Source organism: Gorilla gorilla, chromosome 5 (genome assembly GCF_029281585.2).
Source record: "Gorilla gorilla gorilla isolate KB3781 chromosome 5, NHGRI_mGorGor1-v2.1_pri, whole genome shotgun sequence".
Lineage (NCBI taxonomy): Eukaryota > Metazoa > Chordata > Mammalia > Primates > Hominidae > Gorilla > Gorilla gorilla.
Genome location: NC_073229.2, coordinates 155,919,243 through 155,945,941, shown reverse-complemented (window position 1 = coordinate 155,945,941; position 26,699 = coordinate 155,919,243). Strand labels below are relative to the sequence as shown.

Below are 26,699 nucleotides of genomic sequence, written 5' to 3'. Positions count from 1 at the left end.
ATTCTACATGTGAAGAAACTATGTTAAAAAAAATCCAGTGGGAATAAACTAACATCTTAATTGGTTGTAATTAATAACCATAATTCAGTTGAAATTCTAATAGAAATAGAAAGCAATTGAATTTGTTTTCCTTGAAGTTCAGGTCACAAGATTTTTCATTACCTACAAAGCCTGTGTCCCTGGATGAACTGATCTTTATATCAGAGAAATATTTGGAAAATTGCCAGTCTAGCAACCCCAAAATCTGACCAATAGCATTGACCCTGAAATAATTGCTGAGATCTCTTTGGTTCATAACTCTATTTTGAAAATTAAAGAAATACATAAAGGAGTTAAAAAAAAACTTCAGGCAATACAAAGAGCAAAAAATAAAAATGTTATCTTTTTTACTATTAATTTCTGCTTCCCCCAGCCCAGATTTTATTATATGAAACAGGGGCTGACAAACTACAGCCCAGGGACCCAATCTAGCCCTCCACTTGTTTTTGTAAATAAAGTTTTATTGGAACATAGGTGATATGATTTGGATCTGTGTCCCCACCCGAATCTCATCTCGAATTGTAATCCCCACATGCCAAGGGAGGGAAGTGTTTGGATAATGCGGGCAGTTTTCCCCATGCTGTTCTCGTAATAGTGAGTGAGTTCTCATGAGATCTGATTGTTTTATAAGTGTCTGGCATTTTATCTGCTCACACTCACTCTGTCCTGTCTCTGCTTAGACTCACTCCGTCCTGTCGCCTTGTGAAGAAAGTACTTGCTTCCCCTTCTCCTTCTGCCATGATTGTAAGTTTCCTGAGGCTTCCCCAGCCATGCGAAACTGTGAATCAATTAAACCTCTTTTCTTTATAAACTACCCAGTCGCAGGTATTTCTTTATAGCCATGTGAAAGCAGACTAATAGAACAACCACTCTTACTCCTTTTTTATACTATCTATGGCTGCTTTCTTGATGCCACAGCAGAGTAAGTAGTTTTAAGAGACTGTATGGCCTAAAAAATTTACCATCTAGTCCCTTATGGAAAAGTTTACCGACCCCTGAAAAATGACAGTAGACTACACACATTGTTCTACCACTTGCTTTCTCACTTAATAATAGTGATACATTCAAGATATATATAGATCTACTTCTGTCTTTATAGAGATGGAATAGTATTTGTTTAAACAAATTCCATAATTTGTTTAACCAGTCTTTTAGGTTGTTTTCTGGTTTTTGCTATCATAAAAGATGTCATTTTCATGCATTTGTGCCAAGCACATCTGTTGGGACAGTTTTTACAGGTGAAATTAACAGCGTAAAAGTTCTGTGCATTTTTAATTTTAATCAGCATTGCCAGTCAAATACAAAAAGTTTTGTGACAAAACTGATTTAGAGTTGATTCAGTTCCCAAGTGAGACATACTTCTTTTGTTCTCCCTTTTGTTTAGATAATTCTGGGCAGAAAAATATATTCAAAGATTCTGAGTAAGATAAAACAAGTAATAAGGAAGGTATAATCTGTCATGAGATTAGAGTTTAAGAAACCAACAAAAAAGGGAAGGTGTAATATAGCATCATCTCTGTGTGAAAAATATAACTTTAAAATAATACATATTCATAGAAATGAAAAAAGAGAAAAGGGAATAATAAAAATTATGGCTTTTAGGGGACTTAAGGAAAAATAGAAAACTTTATTTTACAATTCTCCAGAAAAAAATCATTTATATTTTGCCAAAATTACTTTATACAGTAAATTATACATTAAGTAGACATTATTAAGTTAAATAGTGGTTTCAAATGTTGGTAAATATGTCTTTAGTTGCAAAATTTCAGAGACAGGCTGCACTTTATCCTGATAGAAGTCAAGCCCAGTGAGAAGTTCTACATCACGGACCCGGGCAATGTGAGCTGTAAATCTTTCTTCAACCCAAAGAGCTTCTGGTTTACCTTCCTGAAAAAGAAAAGCACAACACTTTTTTTTTTCACAAGGCAGTATTTTTCATGAACAGAAATATTTTTATTGCTTAGAAGTTGTCTTTTTGCCGATGATTTTTACCTCCTTAAATCTTAATTTGATGCAGCTAAATTTAGTTTTTAAAAATAAAAAGAAAACGCAAGTACAAAGTATACTATAACTAACATAGAACACCGTCATCAAAATTTATCTATTTTTATGTTTACTTCAGATGTAATTTTTTTAATGAAATTAAATATTGCTGATGAAGTTAAGTCCCCAGGGCTCCTCTGTTCAGAACTAAACATCTTTATATCAGGGCGAATCCAGTCTGTTTTTTCAAACTTTTACTGTACATCACTATACAATATGTAGTACTGATGAGTTTTTAAACTTATGTTAATATTATAAGTGGTATTCTACAATTTTTTTCATTCGGTATTAATGTTTGTAATCTATAGTGATATATCTAGGTCTTGTTAAGTGACTTGTTCTTAGCTGTGGTTTGTGATATTTCCTCATTTAAATGCAAAACAATTAAATTTTGCGTTACATATTGATAACATTTTTGTTACTATAAATAATGCTATAATAAATAACTTGGTATATGCCTCCTGTGTTCAAGAGCATGAGTTTCTAGGATATATTAATAAAATTGTTGGGCCATAGAGTACATTCAATTTTTTTTTTTTTTTTGACATTGTCACTCTGTCACCCAGGCTGGAGTGCAATGGTGTGATCTTGGCTCACTGCACTCCAGCCTCAGCCTCCCAAGTAGCTGGGATTACAGGCACCCGCCACCACACCCAGCTAATTTTTTAATATTTTTAGTAGAGATGGGGTTTCACCATGTTGGCCAGGGTGGTCTTAAACTCCTGATCTCAGGTGATCCACCCACCTTGGCCTCCCAAAGTGCTGGGATTACAGGCATGAGCCACCGCACCCGGCCGAGTACATTCAATTTTAACTTTATCAGATATTAAACCTAGCACTCCTCAAAGTCTTCATACCAATTTACAGCTCCATAGGCAGTGAAAGATAATTCCCATTTCCCCACATCTTTGCCAAACCATGGATGTAAAATAGTGTTTTATGTCTGTTTATATTTTATTATGCTGACTATTGTTTATTTATGCATCTTTTCAGTTATTTCTTGACCTTTTTATTTTGGATTTTTTTTACAATATGAAAGTTAGTTCAATAATTTAGAAACATGGGTTTCTATGACATTCTTTATTGTTTATTATAAAGAATAATTTTCTGGTATTCATATGATATTGCTAAAGTTCAGTTAACTTTTCACATAATAAGAAAGTTTCAAAGTTTATTTAATCAGATTACTGTGTTTTCATGATTCTCATTTGACTTCGATGCAGTGGTTTACTTGTTTAAGTATGCAGACTTAATACAGATAGCCACTATCTGAGCCAGAGGAAGAGTAAGAGGAAATACTTTTTGTTCCTAACCATTAAAGCACTTGTGTCAGATTCACAATGCAAGCTAATATTAAAAAAAAAAAATGCGCTATGTTAGTTTGAGTTATTTCTTTCAATGGGAATCTAATTAGAAGTTTTTCTCTTCTGCCTTTACTATTGCACATTTCAGCAGCACCTAATATCTTTGATCACTTTTTTTTCCATAACATTTTCTCCCATTTGGTTTATACGACTCTACTCTCGCCTGACTTACTTGGCATCCATCCAACTAAATGTTTACCCAGCACCTGACAGTCTTCCCTTTTTTAAATTTGCAGGGAAATGACCACAAAGCATAACACAAAACTATACTTACGCAGAGACGATACTTCAGCTATTTAACCTGAGTAAGTCGCTGGCACCAACTAATCTGAACAGAAGCCAGCTGTAGACAACTGCTCTCGCTGCACTAGTCCATGCCAACAGAATAGGCTATACACTTTTATGAGCTATATTTAAATATACTTTGATATTTATGTGTGTGTGTGTGTGTGTGTGTGTATAAATGACCTGTTACAGAATTAAGAGTATTGTATATCCCCAAAATACAACTCATTTTTTGAGACAATATTGATTTCAGCATTTTTCTGCCCTATCCACGTTCTTATTCTCTCTCCTTACCCACTTACAGTCCGGTGATTGCTGTTATCATGCTAATGCGACTACTTTGTCAATGATGACCTCACTGAATGGGTTGTCCTCAGGCTTTTCAATTAGTTAGCTACCCCAGGCTTCTGAAGTTCCTCCTTTGTTATCCATAGCTCTACTGTTTACTTGTTTGATAATACCTTCTGTTTCCTCAGATGACTATACTTCCTGGAAGCATATTTTCCTCAATTTGATTTGGGATCTTTTCTTTCCACTTTCTCCCCTTTGGCAATTGTATTTCACACCAATGATTTAATCCCAAATCTAGATCTGCAGTTCTGATTTCTCCTCCAAGTTCCATACCTACATTTTCCATATCTGCTGAGTAACTTACAATGAAAGTCACTTGGACTCATGGCTACATTCTCATTTATCTGACAGAATTTTACAGTACAAAGATGACAGGAGGAGGGAAAAGGAAAAAGGAGGGAAGAAAAGATGAAAGGAACAAGGAAAGGACAAAATAAATAAGGAAATATGATCTAATTCCTTACACCAAGTGTGGGATAAAACTGTGAATCTATCATTCCTATGGCTTGATCTCAGTTCCCTGGAACCTCTTAATAGTAGGAGTACTTCTGTACATTGTGTAATTCAAATATTTAAAGTACAGAGTTTTCATACAATGCAATGTTTAAAGCAAGCCATCTATTTTATCAGGTGCATCAAAGCACAATTACCTATCCAAATGCTATTGGAAATATTGGCTGGTTTAGACTTACTAAGAAACAGTTTGTGAATGTACTACACTTTCTGGATGATTTGTGTACAGGAGATTCAATTTCACTCTCTATTGACTTTTATTTTATTTTATTTTATTTTATTTTATTTTATTTTATTTTATTTTATTATTTTATTTTATTTTATTTTATTTTATTTTATTTTATTTTATTTTATTTTATTTTGAGACAGAGTCTTGTTCTGTTGCCCAGGCTGGAGTGCAGTGGTGCGATCTCCACTCACTGCAACTTCTACTTCCCAGTTTCAAGAAATTCTCCTGCCTCAGCCTCCCGAGTAGCTGGGATGACAGGCATGCACCATCACACCTGGCTAATTTTTGTATTTTTAGTACAGATGGGGTCTCTAGTAAAAGGCTGGTCTCGACCTCCTGACCTCAGGTGATGTGCCTGCCTTGGCCTCCCAAAGTGCTGAGATTACAGGTGAGCCACTGCGCTTGGCCTCTGTCGACTTTAGAATGTAACTTCATCCTAAGATATGATTCCTTTATAATAGCCACCATTTTTTATATTGGGAAGTCTTAGGGTTTTATATAGATTATTTTGATTAATCTTTACAAACTTCATAAAAGGAGGTGAATATTTCATACTTATTAGATATAATAGATGAGGAAACTAACATATTTGCCCAAAGAAACCAAGTCATTCACTGAACCCAGGAGGTCCAACTCCAAAATCCATGCATTTAAGTTCTATTTTATTCTATTTCTCATATATCCTCCTAAATATTCAACTAGTCTGTCAAACTGAAGACCACCAAGAGCAAATCCATCCTTCCCAAAACAAAAGATAATCTATCGTATACATTTCCTGGTCAGTCATGCCCTGGATTTTTAGTCATCTTTGCCTCTCTCTCATCTTGCCTTTCCCTTCCCCATATCTAATTGACAGCTACTCTTATTAACTTTGCAATCTCTTTTATAATCATAGCTTGGCTTAAGTTTGCTTTATACTCATTGCATTTTGTCTTATAATTATCTATACAGATGTCACATTCTTATTACTATACTGCAAATTCCTCAAAATCTTGGATATGTCCAATTTATTACTGATGATGTCCTATTCAATAGAGATGATGCTCTGTTAACTTTGGAGAGATCACTTCTACTTTGAATAATCAAGGAAAGCTTCATATTATTTGCACTTTACCTTGACGCCCAGGTGGAATTTTTAGCAGATGGAAAAGAATAGAATTCTAGAGGAGAGAAGAACATAGGCAACAGTGATGAGGTAAGCAAACTCAAGATATGTTCAAGTAATTTCAAGGACTCCAATTGGCCTGGAACATAAGCCTGTAAGGTCAACTGAGGGTAAATTGTGAAGAGACTTAAGTACAGGCTGGAAGTTGTTTTTGTTTGTTTCTTTGTATTATTGTTGTTGTTGTTGTTCAGGATAATCAGAAGTTTTGGGGTGAGAGGCTATGACAAAATATAAACTAAATTTTAAGATGAGTAAGTTGGTAGTAGTGCACACTGACAAATGAGAAGAGGAGAGGAGACCACAAATCTACTTAAGATTCATTTTCAAGAGTCCTAATAGAAGGCCAAAAGGGCCCAGACCAGGGATAGCAAATATTTTTTTCTTTGTGTACTCATTGTAATCACTCCAAAATATCTACCTAGAACCTCTGTAATAACGAACTGTTTAATCCAGATTTCATGGTAAAGAGTACCACACCGTATCAGTCATTGATGTCTGTCATTGGAAAAGGAAGTAAAGAATAATGGCTTACCCTTGTCTCAACCAAATAAAATGCTGACAGGAAAAGTAGGAAGGGATTCAATTCAACAACATCTCCTGATAGTTTCCTGTTCAGAAACTCTGCTTCCTCATTTTAAGAATAGTGAGTGGCTCACTATTCAGCCTCTAAACTTGGCCACCTTCTTTAGACAATTTAAACACTCAAGTAAAATCGTATCTACATGACCCAACTGAAATGTCACCCTCCCTGTCAAGAAGTAATTCTCCTTTGAAATACTACTACAGTAGTTTATCTGTCCCTCTCTTACATCACTTATCTCTTTCTTCTAATATTTTACTGGATTTCTAATTGTGAGTACCTCCTATAGTGCACAGCATGGTGAAGGCACTCATGTGTTGAACACCTGAAAGAATATACATGAATCTCAATCTGGCCTAGATCCCAAGCTTCAATTCTCAGGCTCTAATTGCCTATGGGACTTTCCACATCAATGCCCATTTCCACAAACTTAAAATGCCTATCCTTAGCTTATCCTATCTACCTGCCAAAAAGTTCTCATTCCTAACTTTCCTCTTTCTGCCTTTTTCCTAATTACTAACATTCAAATCTGATTCATCTTTGAGTTTCCTTTTGGGGTGGGGGCTCTTGTATCCAATCAGTTACTAAATCCTCTTCATTCTTCATACCCACCCTCCATGGAAGACTCTTCGTAGTCTTCTCAATATACTCAAATTCTATCCATCTTTCAGGGCACAGACCTACTTACACCTTATTTTATGAAATCTTTATTGATCATTCCAGCCAAATGTGATTTTAATTTCAAATATTAAATCCTTTTAACATTAATTGTCAATTGATCCCAACTTTGCAACCTCTTTTACTTTTTAGTTTTTAGAATAATTCTTGTATTATTGACTGACTAAATTGTGTGCCTATATCTCATATATAAACTGAAGTTGTATATGAACTCTTTAAAAGCGGGGACAATGTGTTCCTCCTTTGTGCATTCTAAAGAGTTTCTATCATGATACTATGTGCTTAATAGGTACTCAATATATTTGTTGAATGACTTCAGTAAAACCTAAGTTCCAGGATACATATTTTTTCTATAAGGAATTTACATGCAAGTCGAATTAACTACTTACATATAATCTGCCTTGATCCAAAAAGGATTCTGAGGTAGCCTAATAATGATGTTTAAAAAAAGAATGTTACTTGCACTGTGTGTGTGTGTTTGTGTGTGTGTGTGTGTGTATAATCAATTTCACACCTCATGGTTCAAGTTGATGGAATTTTTACATGTACATACTCATTCAGAAACATTAACTTAGTGCTAACATTGGGAAGAACTTTAAGATTTGTGGCCAGAATAAAAATAAGTTGTGGTGGTTCTATTACACAGTAGAGTGGCTGCAGTTAATAACAATGTATTGTATATTTCAAGATAGCTAGAAGAGAGGACTTTGAGTGCTATTACCACAAAGAAATAAATGTTTAAAGTGGTAGATATGTTAATTATCCTGATTTGATCATTATACAAAGTATGCATGCATTCAAACATCACACTATCCTCATAAATACATACAATTGTCATGTTATAAATAAAAAAAGAAAAAAGAGATTAACAAGATTTCACCTCTTTCATTATTAGTGAATGTGAATAAAACGTATATAAATAAAATACATGAGGTACATATATTTTCAACTATGCAGATATGTGTTTAAATTGATATTAATTACATAGAGATCAATAGTCTAAGGAAAAGCCTAAAAAATGAAGTCATTTGTGTTACAACTTTTCCCATGAAACACCTAAAAAAAAAGTTTTAGTCAGAGCCACTTTTATGAGAACCCAAATGAGCTCTGACTCATTTTCTCGGGTCCTGGACCCTCCCAAAGCATACTCACAGGACAGCTCTCCACGTTGGTAGGTCGGTGAGGGATGATAAAGGGTAGGACATCCAGCCACCCAGGGCAGTTTTCCGGTGTGTGGCTCTTGTTTTTACAACTGGTCAGCACCACAAAGTAGTGTGTTGGGATGGGAACATCAGTGTTGGCCAAATGCCTTACAAACATAATTGAAAACATGTTTTGATGTTATTATACTTTTGCTTCTAAAGGTGATAAGTGTGTTTACATAGTTTTTTTCATATATATATGTAAAATAATAATTCTTATAATTCTAAGTTTGACAGCATTTTACTATATGCTAGGTACATTTTAAATAACTTGCATACAAAGTTTTAAGTGCAAAATCTGACTCCACCAAAGGAATACAAGCTGGTATAAATATGTAAATATATATATGAAAAACACTATGTAAAGACACACACACATATATATATATTTACTTCTAATGGTACTTTGGATTTTTTTTTTTTTAATAGAGATGGGTTCTCACTTTGTTGCCCAAGCTGGTCTTAAACTCCTGGGCTCAAATGATCCTCCCACCTTGGCCTCTCAACCTGTTGGCATGACAGGCGTGAGCCACTGCACCAGGCCAATAAATGTCTTTATATAGTTTTAAAGAAATGCCAAAGTAAAAATATAGTAAAAGAAAGTAATAAATAAAAAGCACAAAGTCTTACATATTTTTTGCTCCCATCAGCCAGAATAGAGATTACAGTGGAAGTCCAAGCTTGGTCATTCTAACATGAAAAAATGTTAGAATACAAAAAAAAAAAAAAAAAAAAAAAAAAGCAGAGCATGATATTCTGCCTCCTGCATTTCCTCGTTTTGTTGACTTCATACTTCACAGTAGTGTTTACTAATACAGCAGAATCTGAGAATAAAGGAGCCCAGATTCCACCTCCAGCCACGCACTTCCACAAAATGTTTGGACTTTCACTCATCCTCTATTTCTATCATTTACCGAGTTTCCTCAGCTTTCCAAGGAAGTGATTCTGTGCTATCAACTTCACAGTGTAGACATGGGGATAAATCCATACAACTGATGTGACAGTACTTCGGTTTCAGATAATGAACATGAAAGTGCTTTCAAAAGTTTTAAGTGCAAAATCTGACTCCGCCAAAGGAATACAAGCTGGTATAAATAGAAATGTATTACTGTGATTTAGAACATGGACTCAGAGCCAGGCTGTCTGGGTTCATATTCTGGCTTTACCACCTATTAGTTGCAGAATTTAGATAAGTTGTTTAACCCCAGTTTCCTTAACTCTAACTGGGGGCTAATGGAACCTAACTAGGGTATCTTTGCAGTTTAACTGATGTATATGTGAGTTCTTTATAAAGTACCTAGCATATAGAAAATGCTGTCAAAGTTTGAATTATTAGAATTAATAAATTGTGAAAGGTAGAGTCAATACTGAAATATTGATTCAGTATTCATTCAACACTGAAATAAGGACATGGTGAACAAAATAGAAAAAGGCCACACACTTAGTAGTCATAAATGTTACTTTATCAGAAGGTATAGGTAGAAATCATTGCTTTACATAATCTAGGCTTAGACAGTACAATTGTTTAGTTTGGTCCTTCATATCTTTTGATAATAAAGAGAAATGGTAGATGAAACTTCTCTAAAACTCTATTACTGTGCTCTGCATTCAAAACTAATTCTTAGCAACCTGTTACGACCAGGCTTAATACTAAAATGTACAGTTTAGTTAGGACTAGTTCTCTGCATGAAATTTACCTACATTGTCTCCTGGGAAGTGCTTTTATGAACTGTTCACTATTCTTGTAAAATTTACCTTAGTCTTTACTTGACTTTTCACTATTCTTGTAAAATTTACCTTAGCCTTTACTCGACTTTTTTTTCATTTATTGTTGGATTGGTTTTATATTCATTGATAGTACATCAAGTTTTGTCTACCTCCTTAGCCTTTACAAAATTTCATGTTATCTTTGCCCATTAATTCAGCAATTTTCCAAATAAAATTTTGCTAAACTTTTCCAGGAAGTGTTTTCTTTGCCCATTAGTTTAAATTTTTTGCAATATAAGCTTTCCTAAATATTTAGATAGACTAGATTGAAAATAGTCAACAATAACATTTGTCTGTGAATGTATGATGTAATATTTAAAATACTGAGCTTTACTTAAAATATTGGAATTTCCCCTCATGAGACCCTATTGATAAATCAAAAAGTCAAATCACTTACTTGGTAATTTCATCCGGAGCATCAAAATGGCCATCATAATTATAATCAAATATTGGTCCACTAACCACATTTACTCCATTTCTTTCTGTGGCATGTTTTATAAGAAGAACACTGTGGAAGTAGTCCCACATTTCTAAAAATAAAATCATAAAGTGTTTAAAATGTCCACTTCAGTGAAATATGACACTATTTTCTATTATAGACAAGTACATTTAAATAGCATGAAATTCTGCCTTAATAATTGCCAGTGATGATTGGGTAATTCTCCAGAATAGGCTTCACAAGCAAAAATAAACAGCCACATTGATGATAGCTTTTTGTTTCTGTAGTTATTGTCTTGAAATTACAGTTAAATATGCCTTCAAATTTCTCCCTAGGGCTGAGTTGCTTATGGGACAGGGAGTGTTAAAAATGATCAGAACACACCTGTTGCCTTATTAATTATTACTCTGGGGATAAACATTTACATTTCATTTACTTTTAGTGAGTGGCAGTAATCAAATTAAGGCTTAAAAACAAATTATCAGAATTCTAGCAACAAGTCACTCAAAGTCAAAGTAAGTTGAAAAGAAACTATGTGAGGGATCCTTCCTGTACCTATATTTAAACCATTAGAACAAAATGACCCTTAATATCAGGAACAAATTGCAATTAAAAAAATATGTGTTTAGTTTGGAAGTTCAAGGAGTCACTTAACTATTTTAAAATTAATACTCTAAATTCATACTTACTTCTGAATTCTTCATACATAGGTACCAAATTGCTCGTAATTAAAGCATCATATTGGCTATCTGATGTTCTATTGCTGGCTGCAAAACAAATGGATCTTATTAGATCTAGCTATAAGAGAAAATATGACATACTGCACAACAGGCATATTACTATTACATATTAATATAAATTTATTAACAGTCAAAGCACAGAAGTAGTACTTTCTAACAGAGGTCGTTAATAATGCAGGCAGTTTTACGCCTGTAGTGGGTTGAAGTGTGATCCAAAAAAGATACATCCAAGTCCTAACCATTCCTTTCATCCCTGTGAATATAAACTTATTTGGAAATAGGTCTTTGCAGATGTAGCTAGGAGTCTCTAGATGAGATTATCCTGGATTTAGGGTGGACTGTAAATCCAGTGACTAGTGTCTTAATAAGGAGAAGGAGATTTGGGAAGAGGAGAAACACAGGGGAGAAGGTCTTGTGAAGATGGAGGCAGAGGTTTGAGTGATACCAGTACACGCCAAGCAATGCCTGGAGCCACCAGAAGCTGGGAGAGACAAGGAAGGATTTTCCCCTAGAGCCTTCAAAAAGAACATGGCTGTCAACACCTTGACTTTAGCCTTCTGACCTCCAGAACTGTGAGATAATACATTTTTGTTTTAAGTCAACCTTTTTTGGTAATTTGTTCCAGCAGCCCTAGGAAACAAACAGAATGCCAGATATAAATGGGTAGTTATTGGATGTGCACAAAATAATAATGTTATTATAGATAGCTGTCTTCCAAAATAAAATTTTCTGAAGAAAATGAGTTTTTACTTGATAGAGACTGATATGGTTTGGCTGTGTCCTCCCAATCTCATCTTGAATTGTAGCTCCTATAATTCCCAGGTGTTGTGGGAGGGACCCTGTGGGAGATAATTGAATCATGGGGGCAGGTCTTTCCCATGCCGTTCACGTGATAGTGAATAAGTCTCACGAGATCTGATCGTTTTATAAAGAGGAGTTCCCCTGCACACGCTGTCTCTTGCCTGCAGCCATGTAAGATATCTCTTTGCTCTTCCTTTGTCTTCCCTAATGATTGTGAGGCATCGCCAGCCATGTGGAACTGTGAGTCCATTAAACCCCTTTTCTTTGTAAATTATCCAGTCTCAGGTATGCCTTTATTAGCAGTATGAGAACTGACTAATAGAGACTGCTGAAGGGAACACCAGAAATCATGGGCTCTGAGGATTTATGGCTGTGCTGTCTAGCACAGTGAGTGTTCAGCGAGGGTGCTCTGGAAGCAGACAGCCCAAGTGGGAACCCCAGCTCCGCTGCTCACAGCTGCACTCCTCGGGCAAAGTGCTGCATCCCTCTGTGCTTCATTTGTCTCATGGCATCTATCTCATAGAATTATTGTGAGGATTAAAAGCTGCAAACCTGTAAATGTTTATTCAAATCCTTTTTCATTTGATTTCATTTTGGTAAGAACACTTAACATGAAATCTACTCTGTTAACAATTTTTTAAGTATATAGTATAGTACTGTTGACTCTAGGTACAATACTGTACAGAAGATGCCCAGAGCTTATTTGTCTTGCTTAACTGAAACTTTACGCCCATTAATTAGGAACTCCCCATTTCTCCCTCCCCCAGCCCCTGGCAACCACCATTTCACTCTCTGATTCTATGAATTTGACTATTTTAGATTCTGTAATATATAAGAACATGAATGAAACTTGAGGACATTGAGTGAAATAAGGCAGTCACAGAAACACATATAGTGCACAATTCACTTATATGAATTTTCTATTATAATACTTTTTATACTTAAACTGTACTTGGATATCTTAACTAATTATTTTTTTTTTAATTACTATTAAGGCAGAGTCTGGCCATTTTACCCAGGTTGATCTCGAACTCCTGGACTCAAGCGATCCTCGTGCCTCAGCCTCCCAAGTAGGTGGGATTACAGGCATGCACCATCCTGCCTGGGTAACTAATTATTCAATGAGAGGCCAATAAGTAGGCACCAAAAGACAAGAAGAAACAAGTAGCTCTTTTTTCTTAAGATTTCATATGGTGTTTGTAGTTCTCAGACTCCACAAAAAGTCTCTTCTACCTTTTTAACTAAGCCCTGAAAGTTGGAAAGTCAATCAACGTAACATTACCTCTGTTTTAGAGGAAAATAAGAACATGCTAGTAATAGAACTTCTATTTTTAACAAATAATTGGAATTTATACTGGAGAGTTAGAAGAGAGTTTAATTTTACCCTTAATTTTTTTTTTTAACTGACAAGATCTCACTATGTTACCCAGGCTGGTCTCAAACTCCTGAGCCTGTGATCTTCCTGCCTCGACCTTCCAAAGTGCTGGGATTACGACCATGAGCCACTGTGTCTGGCCGTATCCTTAATTTTTTGAGACAAGTTGTTTAATTATTAATTTTATTCCTTGTCAGGCAAACATTGATGTATTAACGAATGTCTTATGGCCTAACAGATACAATTTTATACACAAATTTCAAATATTTTATTAATAAAATGTTGCAACTTTTTTTTTTTTTTGAGACAGAGTCTCACTCTGTCACCCAGGCTGGAGTCAGTGGCTCAATCTCGGCCCACTGCACCTCCGCCTACCGGGTTCAAGCCATTCTCATTCCTCAGCCTCCTGAATAGCTGGTATTACAGGTGCGCACCAGCAAACCCAGCTAATTTTTCTATTTTTAGTAGAGACGGGACAGGGTTTCACCATGTTGGCCAGGCTGGTCTCGAACTCCTGATCTCAGGTGATCCACCCACTTTGGCCTCCCAAAGTGCTGGGATTACAGACGTGAGCCACCGCACCCAGCCTGTTGCAAATTTTTAATGTTTATCACAGGGCTTACATAAATTTGGTACCCCCTGATTGTATCTAGATACATAAAATTTATCAGTTAATTTATCCTAACTCAGGAGTTTTAAATTGATAACGCTACTTGCTTTCATTAAACCTTTTTGCCCATTATACATTTCGGAATCTTTAAATTACAAATCTCTAAGAAGGTGAAATTGTTGAAAATCTCATAGGCAAGTTAATAAAAATGACGTTTCCTGTTGCACAGGGAAGTGGCTTGAGTTTTAGGAAAATCACACTAGCTTTGGCAGGTTCCCAAGAGAGATTCTTTCTGAAAACAACAACAACAACAACAACAAAAACTTAAATTTCATTTGGCTACTTCACCTGCAGTTTAAAACTGTTAGCCCTACAGCATGAGCGACAGGCCAAAATTCCAGCCTGATTTCTTTTTTTATTTTATTTTATTTTACTAGGTGACCTTCTCTGTATCATTCCTATTTTAGTATATGTTCTGCCAAAGCGAGCACCCAGCCTGATTTCTTTTCACGGGCACAGCTGTATTCTCCAGGCGGACCTTAGCTTGGGCAGGAGCCAGAAGAAATGGGTTTTTAGATGTTTGTGTCCTTCTGCAAAGAATCTCCAGTTTTAAAATTAAACTTAAACCTGCCGAACTCTCTAAACATCTGGGCCAGATGAGAGCTGCTGTGTGGGTCCCACTGCAAAATGTCTTAGTCTTTATTACAGCTGCTGTGCTGCTCTGGCCAGCCACAACCACTGGAAGCCTCTCAGGCAGCTAGCTTACCCAAGCAGGTAGTTTTGGTGGGGAGTATATGTTTAAGGCACATGCCCACATCCAGCTGATGAGAGCTTTCTAAGCTACTGCTCTAAAAAAGAGTTCTACTAACCAGGAGGATAGAGGAAGCCGTGGGTGATATTCTTGTCTGCTAAATAGACGGAACATTTTTGGCTCTCAGAAGGAGGAACCCTGACATCAGCCCGCAGACAGTCTGGGACAGTGGGAGGCAGAGGTGATGTGTCTCCCTGTTGAAAGAGAGAGAGAAAAAAATTACGCCCACAATTGCGGCTCACCCATTGCCTTATATGGTTTGTCACTTCCCTAGAATGTTTTTCATTTAAGCTTTTCCTATTTTCTTAGTGAATCAGGTCTACGCAAGCAATGAGAATGGATGTCTTCAGCAGTGTTTTCTTCTGTGGTTCCCTTCTGGTTAAGGACATCGGGAGGGCAAATCAAATACACCTTGGAAAAAAATATTTGCACAGTGAAACCTGAATTGAGAGCAGAGGAATAATGGGAACTATTCCTAAAAACTAAAATCCTTTTCAAGATCTAACTTTTGTGTGGTGATGTATATTGTACTTTTAAATAAAAATTGAAAGTAAAATGTATTTACTTTTAAAATACTGGTATAAATTAAGTATTGATATATTATTCTTCAGCTGTTCAAGAACTTTTTATCAACCTAAGATTAATTCAAAGAAGGTGTAGTTGTCTAAACAAATTAGTTTTGAATATAAATAAATTTACAGTCATGCTTCATTCATCATGAAATATAAGAATTTTTAAAATAATTTCTTAGGCCAGGCCGGGCTCAGTGGCTCATGCGTGTAATCCCAGCACTTTGAGAGGCCGAGGCAGGCAGATCACGAGGTCAGCAGTTCAAGACCAGCCTAGCCAACATGGTGAAACCCCATCTCTACTAAAAATACATCAATTAGCCAGGTATGGTGGCGGGCACCTGTAATCCCAGCTACTCTGGAGGCTGAGGCAGGAGAATCGCTTGAACCAGGAGGCGGAGGTGAGCTGAGACTGGGCCATTGCACTCCAGCTTGGGCGACAGAGTGAGACTCCGTCTGAAAATAATAATAATAATAATAATAATAATAATAATAATAATAATAATGTCTTAGGCCAGGCTTGGTGGCTCATGCCAGTAGTCCCAGCACTTTAGAAGGTTGAGGCGGGTGGATCACTGGAGGTCAAGAGTTCGAGGTTCAACATAGTGAAACCCCATCTCTACTAAAAGTACAAAAATCAGCCAGGTGTGGTGGTGGGTGCCTGTAATCCCAGCTACTCGGGAGGCTGAGGCATGAGAATTGCTTGAACCTGGGAGGTGGAGGTTGCAGTCGGCTGAGATTGTGCCACTGCACTCCAGCCTGGGCAATGGAGAGAGACTCCGTCTTAAAAAATAATAATAATTTCTTTGTAGCCCTATTTAAAGACTAGTACAATAATTTATTTACCAAGAGGACATCCTGTAAATGTGCTGCCTAACTCGAGTATTTAAGGTAATACTATATTATGTGGTCATCATATTTTGATTAGCATATAATCATGGGTAAGTGAACATTTTGCTATTTGTTTATTTTTCTCAGACATTTTGATTTGTATGCTCTCTACTGCCCATAATGGATATCTTTCTTAATAAAATTTGAAATAATTTATAAAAAATGAAGATTAAGTTAAATTAGGATGACCTTCCTTTATCCACTGCATTGTGCTGAAAGCAAAATTAGCTATGTTGTCTGAAACCTCTGAGTTCAATTCACAAAGGAAGAGGCAACATACACTGTATGCTGTCTTTGTAGCCAGGAGAGCACCATGCTGAGGTATAGAACAAGTGGGAGCTGAAGATGAGAAAAGTCCAGAAAAAGCAAAGCAGAGACTGTACTCCCTAACATACTACAAAGCTCCAGCTAGAAAACTTCTCAAATTGATTAAACACATACATTTATCTTGCTCCCTTCTAAAATTCCATTAAGAAGACAGTAATAATGAAAACACACAAGAGATGACAGGGAACATTCAGAAGCTGGAAATCAGATAAATAATAACGTGATTTAGTAGACCAGTAAACACTGACTACGAAGAGCTTATGTTTGGGAAAAGCACCAAGGAAGTCCTACTGTAGAACCCCAGAAGGGTAGAACTTGGAGTCCTAAAGACAGGAGTTCGCATAAGGCTGGAAATAGAGGATAGATTGAAAAAGTCTGCAAAAAGGGCTAGACAGTATGTTTACTCTCTGGAGAGTTTAAACCAGAGGGATGATCAGACTAAAAGACACAAGGCACAGCCAAGAGCAGGTGCACCATACTGAAAGCAATAAGATTAAATAAAACTCTATTGCTGAATGATAAGATTCCCCAATCTCATTGCCCATTTAGCCTGAAAATTGTATATGCTGAGTCAGATTAGAAGTATCTTCTCTTTGGAAAACAACCAGCCTGAAAGGAAACTAGATACTGTCAGTTTGGAGTCCTCAACAAAATGGCTGGTTCTCTTCCTGATCAACCTATAGTGAAGCTTATAGACTGGAAAGACCCAGCCATATAGTTTAGTGCCTAACTCTTAAAATAGAAGCTGACAGCCAAGGACCACTAGACACTGGGGAATAAGGGAGAAGAAAAAGAGACAATGCAGAAGCCAGAAGAAAACTCTTTTCTCAGAGAGCTGAGAGTAATATGGCATCCATAAAGAAGGAACAGAGGCAATTGTTTAAAAAGAGAAAAGGTAACAGAAAGAGCTCTTGGGATTTCAAAATATGACAGCCAAAAGAAAACACTCAATAAGATCTAGAGGATGAAGTTGCAGACGTGACTCAAAAGGTGGAATTAAAGACAAAGAGATGGGAAAAATAGGAAAAATTCAAACACATTAGAGAATCAGCCCAGGAAGTCTAATTTTTTTTTTTTTTTTTTGAGATGGAGTCTCACTATCTGGCCCAGGCTGGAGTGCAATGGCACAATCTTGGCTCACTGCTACCTCTGCCTCCTGGGTTCAACTGATTCTCCTGCCTCAGCTTCCCAAGTAGCTGGGATTACAGGCATGCGCCACCACACCCAGCTAATTTTTGTATTTTTAGTAGAAACAGGGTTTTGCCATGTTGGCCAGGCTGGTCTCAAACGCCTGACCTCAGGTGATCCATCTGCTCAGCATCCCAAAGTGCTGGGATTACAGGCGTGAGCCACTACACTTGACCTGTCTTACTAATTTTGAAGAAAAATTATTTCTAAAATTCTGAAACCAGCTAAAACACCAATTAAGTGTATAGGTAGAGTAAAAACATGTTGAGACACAAAAATTCTCAAGAATGTATCTTCCCCTTTTTCTTTCTCAGGAAGCTCCTGAGTGATATAGTCCACCAAAACAAGAAGTAAACCAAGAAATACGAAGACGTTTGTGCTAAATGTGTTGGATGAGTTCTCACCATTTATTTCACTCTCCTTCAGGTGGCAGAGTCTGGAAAGCTAAAAGCATTTGTTTATATTCTTTCAAAAACATATCATAGTATACAGTTCTGAGTGACCAGGTTTCTCCACTTGGTATAAGGGCTACGTAAGTATGTTGTAAAATTAGAGAATAAGGAATGGTGACTGCTGACCAAGTTGGCCCCATAGACCACTGGTATATTGTGAGTTTGATATTTCCTAACACACATCTTTATCGTTGTACTCAAACGTTTCACATTAGTAAGTTTTACTTGAAGAAATATACAGTATATAAATGTAGCCCTAAATGCATTTTCCATAATGTAAGGAAATTGAGATGCTTATATTTAACAGTTAAAATTATAAAAATGTTAACGAAGAAAGTTTATTGTAATTTTTAATGAGGCTGTGGCTGTAAAAGTTGTGCTTAAACAACTTAGTTGGTCAAAATATTTACCATGTTCTCAAAGTAGCTTAGACTCTGGGCTAGGGGAAATGAACTGGGATAGCTTCAGCCAGAAAGTACTAAAAAAAAAGTCACATTTTCTGCTAACCGAAAATCTTGAGATTTATTTCTTACATACCAAACTTGAACCCTCAAATAAAAGTGCATCAGTACTAGGAATGAGGATGTGGCCTCCTTTATCCAGGCGAGATTATGCAATAGGCAGCCCATTAGAAGGATGGAGGGGAGGTACAGGAAGGTCCTTTCTATAATAAAAAAGGCTTTAGTGAACCACCACCACCACCACCCCCCAACACATAAACAGCTTCAATCCTGCCATCCTATCAGAGTTCCCTGGAATTTTTGAAGCAACGGAATAGAAAGTCAGGAAAGCAATAAATATAATTCAGACACGCAGATAAAATATGAACCTTTTAACTCTCAAAATCTTTCTGGAGAAATAAATGATGAGTATAGACAGGAACGTAAGCTGCTTGTACTTTTAGTCTGGCATTGAAACAAAGTAGAACCTGAACAGAGGATAAAATTATTTCTACTGAAGTTACAGATGCTTCTTACCTGTAGGCTGAATGTACAAGCTAAAACCTACTTGTTTGAAGATTAGATAGTTACAATTTTGCCTTACGGTAAGGATAATAACTATGTATGTTTTTAATTATTTGGTTGTATGATTTATTTTCTACAGGGAAAAATAATTTTTTCATAGTTCAAAAATGTTTGCAACACACAATAATGCCCCTGTTTTAAAGATTCACAAAATAATCTTTAGAAACAAGAAAAAAGGCTTTTTAACATGGAATGATATGTGTGTAGATTGACAGATAGATAGACATATAGCTATAGATAGGTAAATAGAGAGAGCGAGAGATACATAGATACATAGGGAGAGAGAGAGGCATTTTTCAAAGTACACTAGATTTCTACTCTGAAAAGTTATTTGATTTCATATTAAATTCTGAAATACCTATGTTAAACAATAATCACAATTCTTGCTCTTATTTTCAATTTATCACCTAGCAACAGGAACACTAGTGCATATCTTCCTTCTGAACAGGCCCAGAAGCAAAATCTATGTATGGTCTGACTAACCTTAATGGTTTTGAATCAGCTGTTCTACGACCATGATTTCAAATCACAACTACTTCCCCAGAACTCTTCTGAGATAACAACAAAAATTACAAAACCCACCAAAACCACAGAAATCTTAAAGGCTAAGACCAATTGGGTCCATGTTCCAAAAAGTGCTTATTTAAGCCTGATTTTTTGAAACACAGAGCTGATTTACAACATTTTTATGTGAATCCCAAAACATCCTTGTATGTAATTTTCTTGAACCACAACACACTAACAGAGTAATTTCTGAATTAGAAAGCAGAAAATTGCTAGAATTCCATCCTGTCACATGGAGGGAGAAATACACAAGTACTTCTGTGGGATCAGTGAAAGGCAGGAACTTTTGGTAACAAGGAAGCTAGTTTTAAAACAATAACAAAGAAGAATTGTATTAAACTCCTAGTCTGAGCCCACTTAGAATCTCTCCGCCTTTGGTTTCCGCCAAAGCTCATAAAAATTCAAGAATGCAAGACAGCAGGGGAAAAGTACTAAAAACATAAACATTCCCTTTAATGCCACACAACCCCTCATACCTGGAATTTTCAAAATAGAAAATTAAATAATAGGACTGACCCTGAGTATGCCACTCCTCTCGAAAACAATAACAAAATAGAAGTTATTTTATGGAATGTTGTGTGTTGAAGAAAATCACGAAGTGAACATTGTGCATATTAAGAAAGTAATGTTGCACCAACCGTCCATATGAACTCAGGTAACTGTTGGTAAAATATTTGCCCACATTGGCAAACAAACATTAGTACTGTTACCAGTGACCACAATTGAACCATTGACAGCAACAGAGCTGGCTTTCAGAATATACAAAGTTTTAATTAGTAGTAGGAAAATATGCTTATTTTTCTCCAAAAATTTTGAATTGGAACAGGAAGAGTAGGTAAACCTATGCAATCAATTATTTCCTTTCCATAAAAGAGGTGGTACTCTTAGCAAAAACATTAATAGCTATAAGTTTGTCATCAGTCTCTGGATCTAAAATACTAAGATTTTCTCTACAAAAACAGCTCCATGATTATTTACCCTTGTGGTGGGTGGTATAGCTTTGTCTTTAGAAGTCTAAAAATAATGATTGTGGTTAATTCATTCAATGCGTTTCATTCAATAAGCACTTACTGGGCAATTCTATTGTGCTGAGGATGCATTAAATAAAATCATCCCTGCCCCAGAGGAGTGTTTGGACTGACTTTTGGCATACTTTAAAGTTTTGTTGCTGTTTTTTGTTTTTTGTTTTTTTTTGAGATGGAGTTTCACTGTTGTTGCCCAGGCTGGAGTGTAATGGTGCGACCTTGGCTCACTGCAACCTCCACCTCCCGGGTTCAAGTGATTCTCCTGCCTCAGCCTCCCAAGTAGCGGGGATTGCAGGCATATGCCACCCCGCCTGCCTAATTTTGTGTTTTTAGTAGAGATGAGGTTTCACCATGTTGGTCAAGCTAGTCTCAAACTCTTGACCTCAGGTAATCCACCTGCCTCGGCCTCCCAAAGTGCTGGGATTACAGGCATAAGCCACTGCACCTGGCCCTAAGTTTTGTTTTAATTTACATTTTCCTTATTGCGTATTCCTGAATTGTGATTCAATTGCTTGGCTCCTATCCTTTGTTCATGTAGTAACTAAGTTGCTTGTCATTCTGTTGTTGATTGGTGGAAATTTATTAGCTATTCTGAATCTAATTACTGTTCTGGATACTCATAACTTGTTTCTTATGTGCAATGCAGATATATTGTTCCATCTACAACTTTGTTATTTTGTCATACATTAATGTTTATGTAGTCTAATCAATTTCCTCTGCATTTTTAATGTTGTTCTTCTTGTCTCCTGAGAAAGCCTTCTCTATCACAAGATCATAAAGATATGCACAAAGGGAATATGGACTTGCTGTTCCTATTTAGGTCTACAAATCCACCAGAAATTTAATTTTGTGTGTGGTGTGAGGTAGGGATCTACTGTTTTCTTCCTGAAGGGTAGTTGACTGTTCTGGTACTACTTAGTGCAAGAGAATTTGCCAGACAGTGAAGAGGGAAGGGGCTTTAAACAAGTGGACCTCAACCTCAGCCTGGAGATCTGTGACATAATGCATTTGTCCATGTAAGTCTAGTCTGACTTACTGGAGTGCCAGATCCTTCAGAGAGGAACTATGCCTATTCACCTTGTATATTTGGTGCCTACTATAACACACAACAAATAGTAAAGTACTTGTTAAATAATCAAATAAATACAAAGCCCTTTATAATCTAGTTATCATCACCTTCTACATGCACCCATGATGTACATGGGGAATCTTAAATGAATAGTATTCCTCCGTACTTCCTGTTGCTTCTGTTTAAAATGTCCTTTTCTACCTGCCTTACCAATTGGCCAATTGGCCTGTAAACATTTTCCATTTTCTCCAGGTAAAACACAATGTGTTCCTCTTTTGCACCCAGGTAGCACCTATAACAACCTTTATCTAATACTTGCACATTGTCTTGCAAGCTATAGGCCAGTGAGTTCCCTCCCTTTGAATCTCTACTGCAAAACAAAATTCAACTCTTAGAATATGAAAGGATTATAAATATTTCTTGCCTGCATGGATCAATGGACTCAGGAACTTACCAACTGGGGGACTGTGTATGAACTCCACATGGGCATCCTCATAGCTTTTCCAAATCCACTGACATATTCCCTGTGGTAAAGGAGACAGTGGTCCACGTTCTTCTGCAGTACCCTAGGCCTCCCAAATGGCAAATTTACTTTCACTGTTGCTGTTACTAAAATTAAAATAACATAAAATAAAAAGATTCATGAAATTAGCAAATGCTTCTTTGCATGTAATAACTACCCATATAATAACTACCACTCTCTTATGGCTTATTATATGACAAGTACTCTAACAAATATTTTACATATTTAACCTCTTTCAATTCTTACAACAATCCTATGTATAATTATTAAAAATAATAATAATAATAATATTGGTGTTATTACTCCATTTTACAGATTATAAAACTAAGGTTTACATAAGTAAGTTGGCCAAGCAAAAGCCTAAGCAAGGATCTGAAGCCTGCCCTCTGTGATTCCTTACATTTTACAGCTCAGAGGATGTACATGAAGAGGTAAAACCTTCAAAGTCAAAAGTACATACTTTGTAACAAAGATGACCTAGTCTAGTAATTGTCATAGGGAAGATGTTGGAATTTTATAAACTTATGTCTTACAATCAGAATGTTTATGTGTCTCTAAAACGTATACATTGAAATCCTAATCCCAAAGGTGATGGTATTAGGAGGTGGGACCTTTAGGAGGTGATTAAGGCATGAGATAAGACCCCCATGAGCAGGATTAGAGCTTTCATCAAAGAGACCCTAGGGACACCTTCACTCCTTCCACTATATGAGCTCAGAGTGAGAAGAAGGCCCTTTATGAGGAATTAGGCCATCATCAGAAACCAAATCTGCTGGCAACTTGATCTTGGGTTTCCCAGCCTCCAGAACCATAAGAAGTAAATTTCTGTTGTTTATAAGCTACCCAGTCTATGGCATCTTGTTATATTAGGTTGGAGAAAAAGTAATTGTGGTTTTTGCCATTACTTTTGAGACCAAGTCTTGCTGTGTCACCCAAGCTGGAGTGGAGTGGCATGATCTCAGCTCACTGCAACCTCCATCTCCTGGGTTCAAGTGATTCTCCTACCTCAGCCTCCTCCTGAGTAACTGGGATTACAAGGGTGCACCATCATGCCCAATTAATTTTATTTTATTTTTTTGTATTTTTAGTAGAGACAGGGTTTCACCATGTTGGCCAGGCTGGTCTCGAACTCCTCACCTCAAGTGATCTGTCTGCCTCAGCCTCCCAAAGTGCTGGGATTACAGGCGTGAGCCACCATGCCCTGCTGTTTTTTGCCATTACTTTTAATAGAAAAAAACACAATTAATTTTGCACCAACCTAATGGCAATTGGAATGGACTAAAATAACATTCTAATGTATTTATTTACTTTTACTTGTATGCTTCTTAAAAATCCATCAATTAGTGATGGATAAAAAACCTGCAGGCTATTCATGCCATGGAATAACACTTGGCAGATTATAAGATTATCAAAACAACTAGTACATTTACTAAGCTCTTAACTGTAAACCAGGCATATATATTAACTCATGTAATCTTCATAGCAACTGTATAAAGTAGGTATCCCCTTATAAGCAACGAAACTGAAACAGAGTGAGTTTAATACAAGAATACTTAAAAGATAACAGGTAATAATAATATTGCTACAGGCCAGGCACAATTGTAAATTCTTTCCATGTATTAACTTTTTAAATTTTTACAACTACATGAGATGAGTACAGTTATTACAGATGAGAAGACTGAGGCACAGGGAGGCTAAGTGATTTGCCCCAGCTCACACAGCCAGGAAGCACCAGAGGGAGGACTCAAACCCAGGCAGCTCAGTCTGCTTACATCTAAGGAAAGGAAACAGAGGACTGCAGATGAGTCACAACCTCTTCAAGGAATTCGTTTTGTTCCTGGAACCACTGGAACTACCCCATGCTTGTACTGTTGTCATATCTGTTGTGAGGTTTTTTTTTTTTTTTTTTTTTTTTTTTACCTTTTGTATATTGGCAATAAAATCTTTATGTTCAGGAACCTCTGTCAGCTTCTTTTGGAGAGTCCTAAAAGGGCCACATTGTGTTTTGTTAGGTCTAAATATCAAAGACTTAACATGTTTCCTATTGACTTACTTTCTTCTTGGGTGAGATTTAGCATCTGATTCACTTGTTCCAGCTGAGTACTCTGCAAGATAATGAGGGATGGGAAAGGGGAGGAAATAAGTCAAAGCAACAATACGTGTTTTAAAGGGTAATCAAGATTGTTTCTATAGTAATCGATTAAATGTTATACTGCCAAAGAAGCTAGCCTAACTTAAGATTCTGATTCTGCCACTATTCAGAAATATAGAGACACTACTGCTCCCTATTGTGTGTGTGTGTGTGTGTGTGAGAGAGAGAGAGAGAGAGAGAGAGAGAGAGAGAGAGAGAGAGAGAGAGAATTTGCAAAAAGATAATTGATAATGGGGCAAAGCATTCTGATTACTGCTGGAATCAATGACTAAGTTGGGTGACAACATCCCAGTGCTCCTTAAGCTTTAATATGCATACAATCACTTGAGGGTTTTGTTAAAATGTGGATTCTGGTTCAGTAAACCTAGGGTAGGGCTTGAGATTCTGCATCTCTAACCAATTTGCAAGTGATGCAGATGGTGGTCCTGAGACCACACTCTGAATAGCAAGAGGCATTCTTTACATAGAACTTGGGGTTTGCAGCCAGATAGAACAGGCTTCTCTGGCCTCGAACAATTTATCTAACTTCTCTGAGCATGCTTTATCTCTAAAATGAGAAATAATATACCCAGTAAGTAATGTTATTATTATTTTTTAATGGCAGTTTGATTGAGGTAATCAGGAGCAGTCGGTAGGAAACCCACACCCTTACTATGATCTCTGCTGTAGATTTGATCTTCATTGAGAAGTTTGCTAAGCTTTTGTCCTGTAAAGCCCCTTTGGTTGGTTATTTATTTCTGTGGTATAATGCTATTTTGAAGAATAGAGATTGTGATGTCTTCACCTACTTCTGACTATAAGGAAAAATTCTTACCTGAGGCAGCAGGTGTTTTTATTTAGTTCTACAAACACATTTGGAACTTGGCATCAAATGACCCTTGACATTAATTTTAGCTTTAAGGACTCCTGATAACGGGGCTCCAATTTCACTCTGAAATCCCAACCCCATCCAGGTGCTCTGATTCTCACAAGTAGGCTTGGTCCTTATATTTTGAGCTGCTGTTATGACTCCTTGCCCTTGGGGCCTCTCCTAGCACTAAAACCTCACCTTATTGAAAGTCTCCTGGGATCTGAAGTCCTGCTCTTGAACTCATCCAAGGGCCTAATCTACTAAAAAGACCTTCCCAGTGTCAACTGTCAGCCAGATTCTTCCCGCTACCCAAAGGAACACCCCGCAGCACCTACCCTAGTGGGTATGTCAAACAGCAGACTGCAATCCCTACACCCTCCTAGTTCTTTCTGCTCTAAATAACCAGGCATGAACATCTGATTCATAAACCGCAGGAAGAACGGTTTATAAGGAAAGTTGGAGGGAGCTCGAAGATTACTGTATTGAATGGTGAAGGACAGTTAGTTTATAATGACATTAACAATTACCAAATAGTGCTTCCCAGTTTACAAAGCATATTTCCCTACTTAATCTTATAATGTATGCATTCTCACTTCTCGTTTCCAGGTAAGGTTCAGAGAAACCACATATATTTATTAAGTAAATATCCAAGGCGGAACACAAACCTGGTTGTTGCTACCCCAGTTGTCAGCTACCCAGGTTAAGAATAGCTTGCCCCTTTACGTTCTTATGGATGCATGAAGTTGTTACTTACATTTTGTAGGTGAGGGCATAAACAGTCAAGAGACTCTGTGGGCAATGGATTAGCAAAGCCACAAACAGAAAACTTTGACACCTCCTCTGCATGGGATGGCTCATAAAAAGGCACCTTCAGAAGATGGTTTAAACTACCATGGGTTCCATTGTTTGGTGCTGGTTGAATGCGTAGAAGATCTGTTTTTTGAAAAAATAAGTTCAAAGTAGCTTTACACTGGAAAGCAACAACTCCTCTGTGGGAGATGGGAAGAAACAAACACCTACTCTTTCACTCCCTTTAATAAATTCTGCTGTAACGAAGCTATGTACTCTACAT

The 26,699-nt window shown here is 36.8% G+C and overlaps 1 protein-coding gene across 7 annotated transcripts in view; it reads right to left on the bottom strand.

The window, feature by feature from the left end:
- Positions 1 to 1,646: 1,646 nt before the first annotated feature.
- Positions 1,647 to 26,699, bottom strand: part of ENPP3 (ectonucleotide pyrophosphatase/phosphodiesterase 3) — a 105,616-nt gene continuing 80,563 nt past the window's right edge. For all 7 annotated transcript variants that reach the window (XM_063707875.1, XM_063707873.1, XM_063707874.1 and 4 more), the window contains 8 exons: positions 26,382 to 26,560; positions 24,679 to 24,730; positions 22,557 to 22,711; positions 15,051 to 15,186; positions 11,345 to 11,422; positions 10,614 to 10,746; positions 8,400 to 8,556; positions 1,647 to 1,926 (listed from right to left, as the gene is read on the bottom strand). In XM_063707875.1, the coding sequence (XP_063563945.1) occupies positions 1,756 to 1,926; positions 8,400 to 8,556; positions 10,614 to 10,746; positions 11,345 to 11,422; positions 15,051 to 15,186; positions 22,557 to 22,711; positions 24,679 to 24,730; positions 26,382 to 26,560 (1,061 nt within the window). In that variant the 3' untranslated portion in view covers positions 1,647 to 1,755. The remainder of the gene's footprint in view (positions 1,927 to 8,399; positions 8,557 to 10,613; positions 10,747 to 11,344; positions 11,423 to 15,050; positions 15,187 to 22,556; positions 22,712 to 24,678; positions 24,731 to 26,381; positions 26,561 to 26,699) is intronic.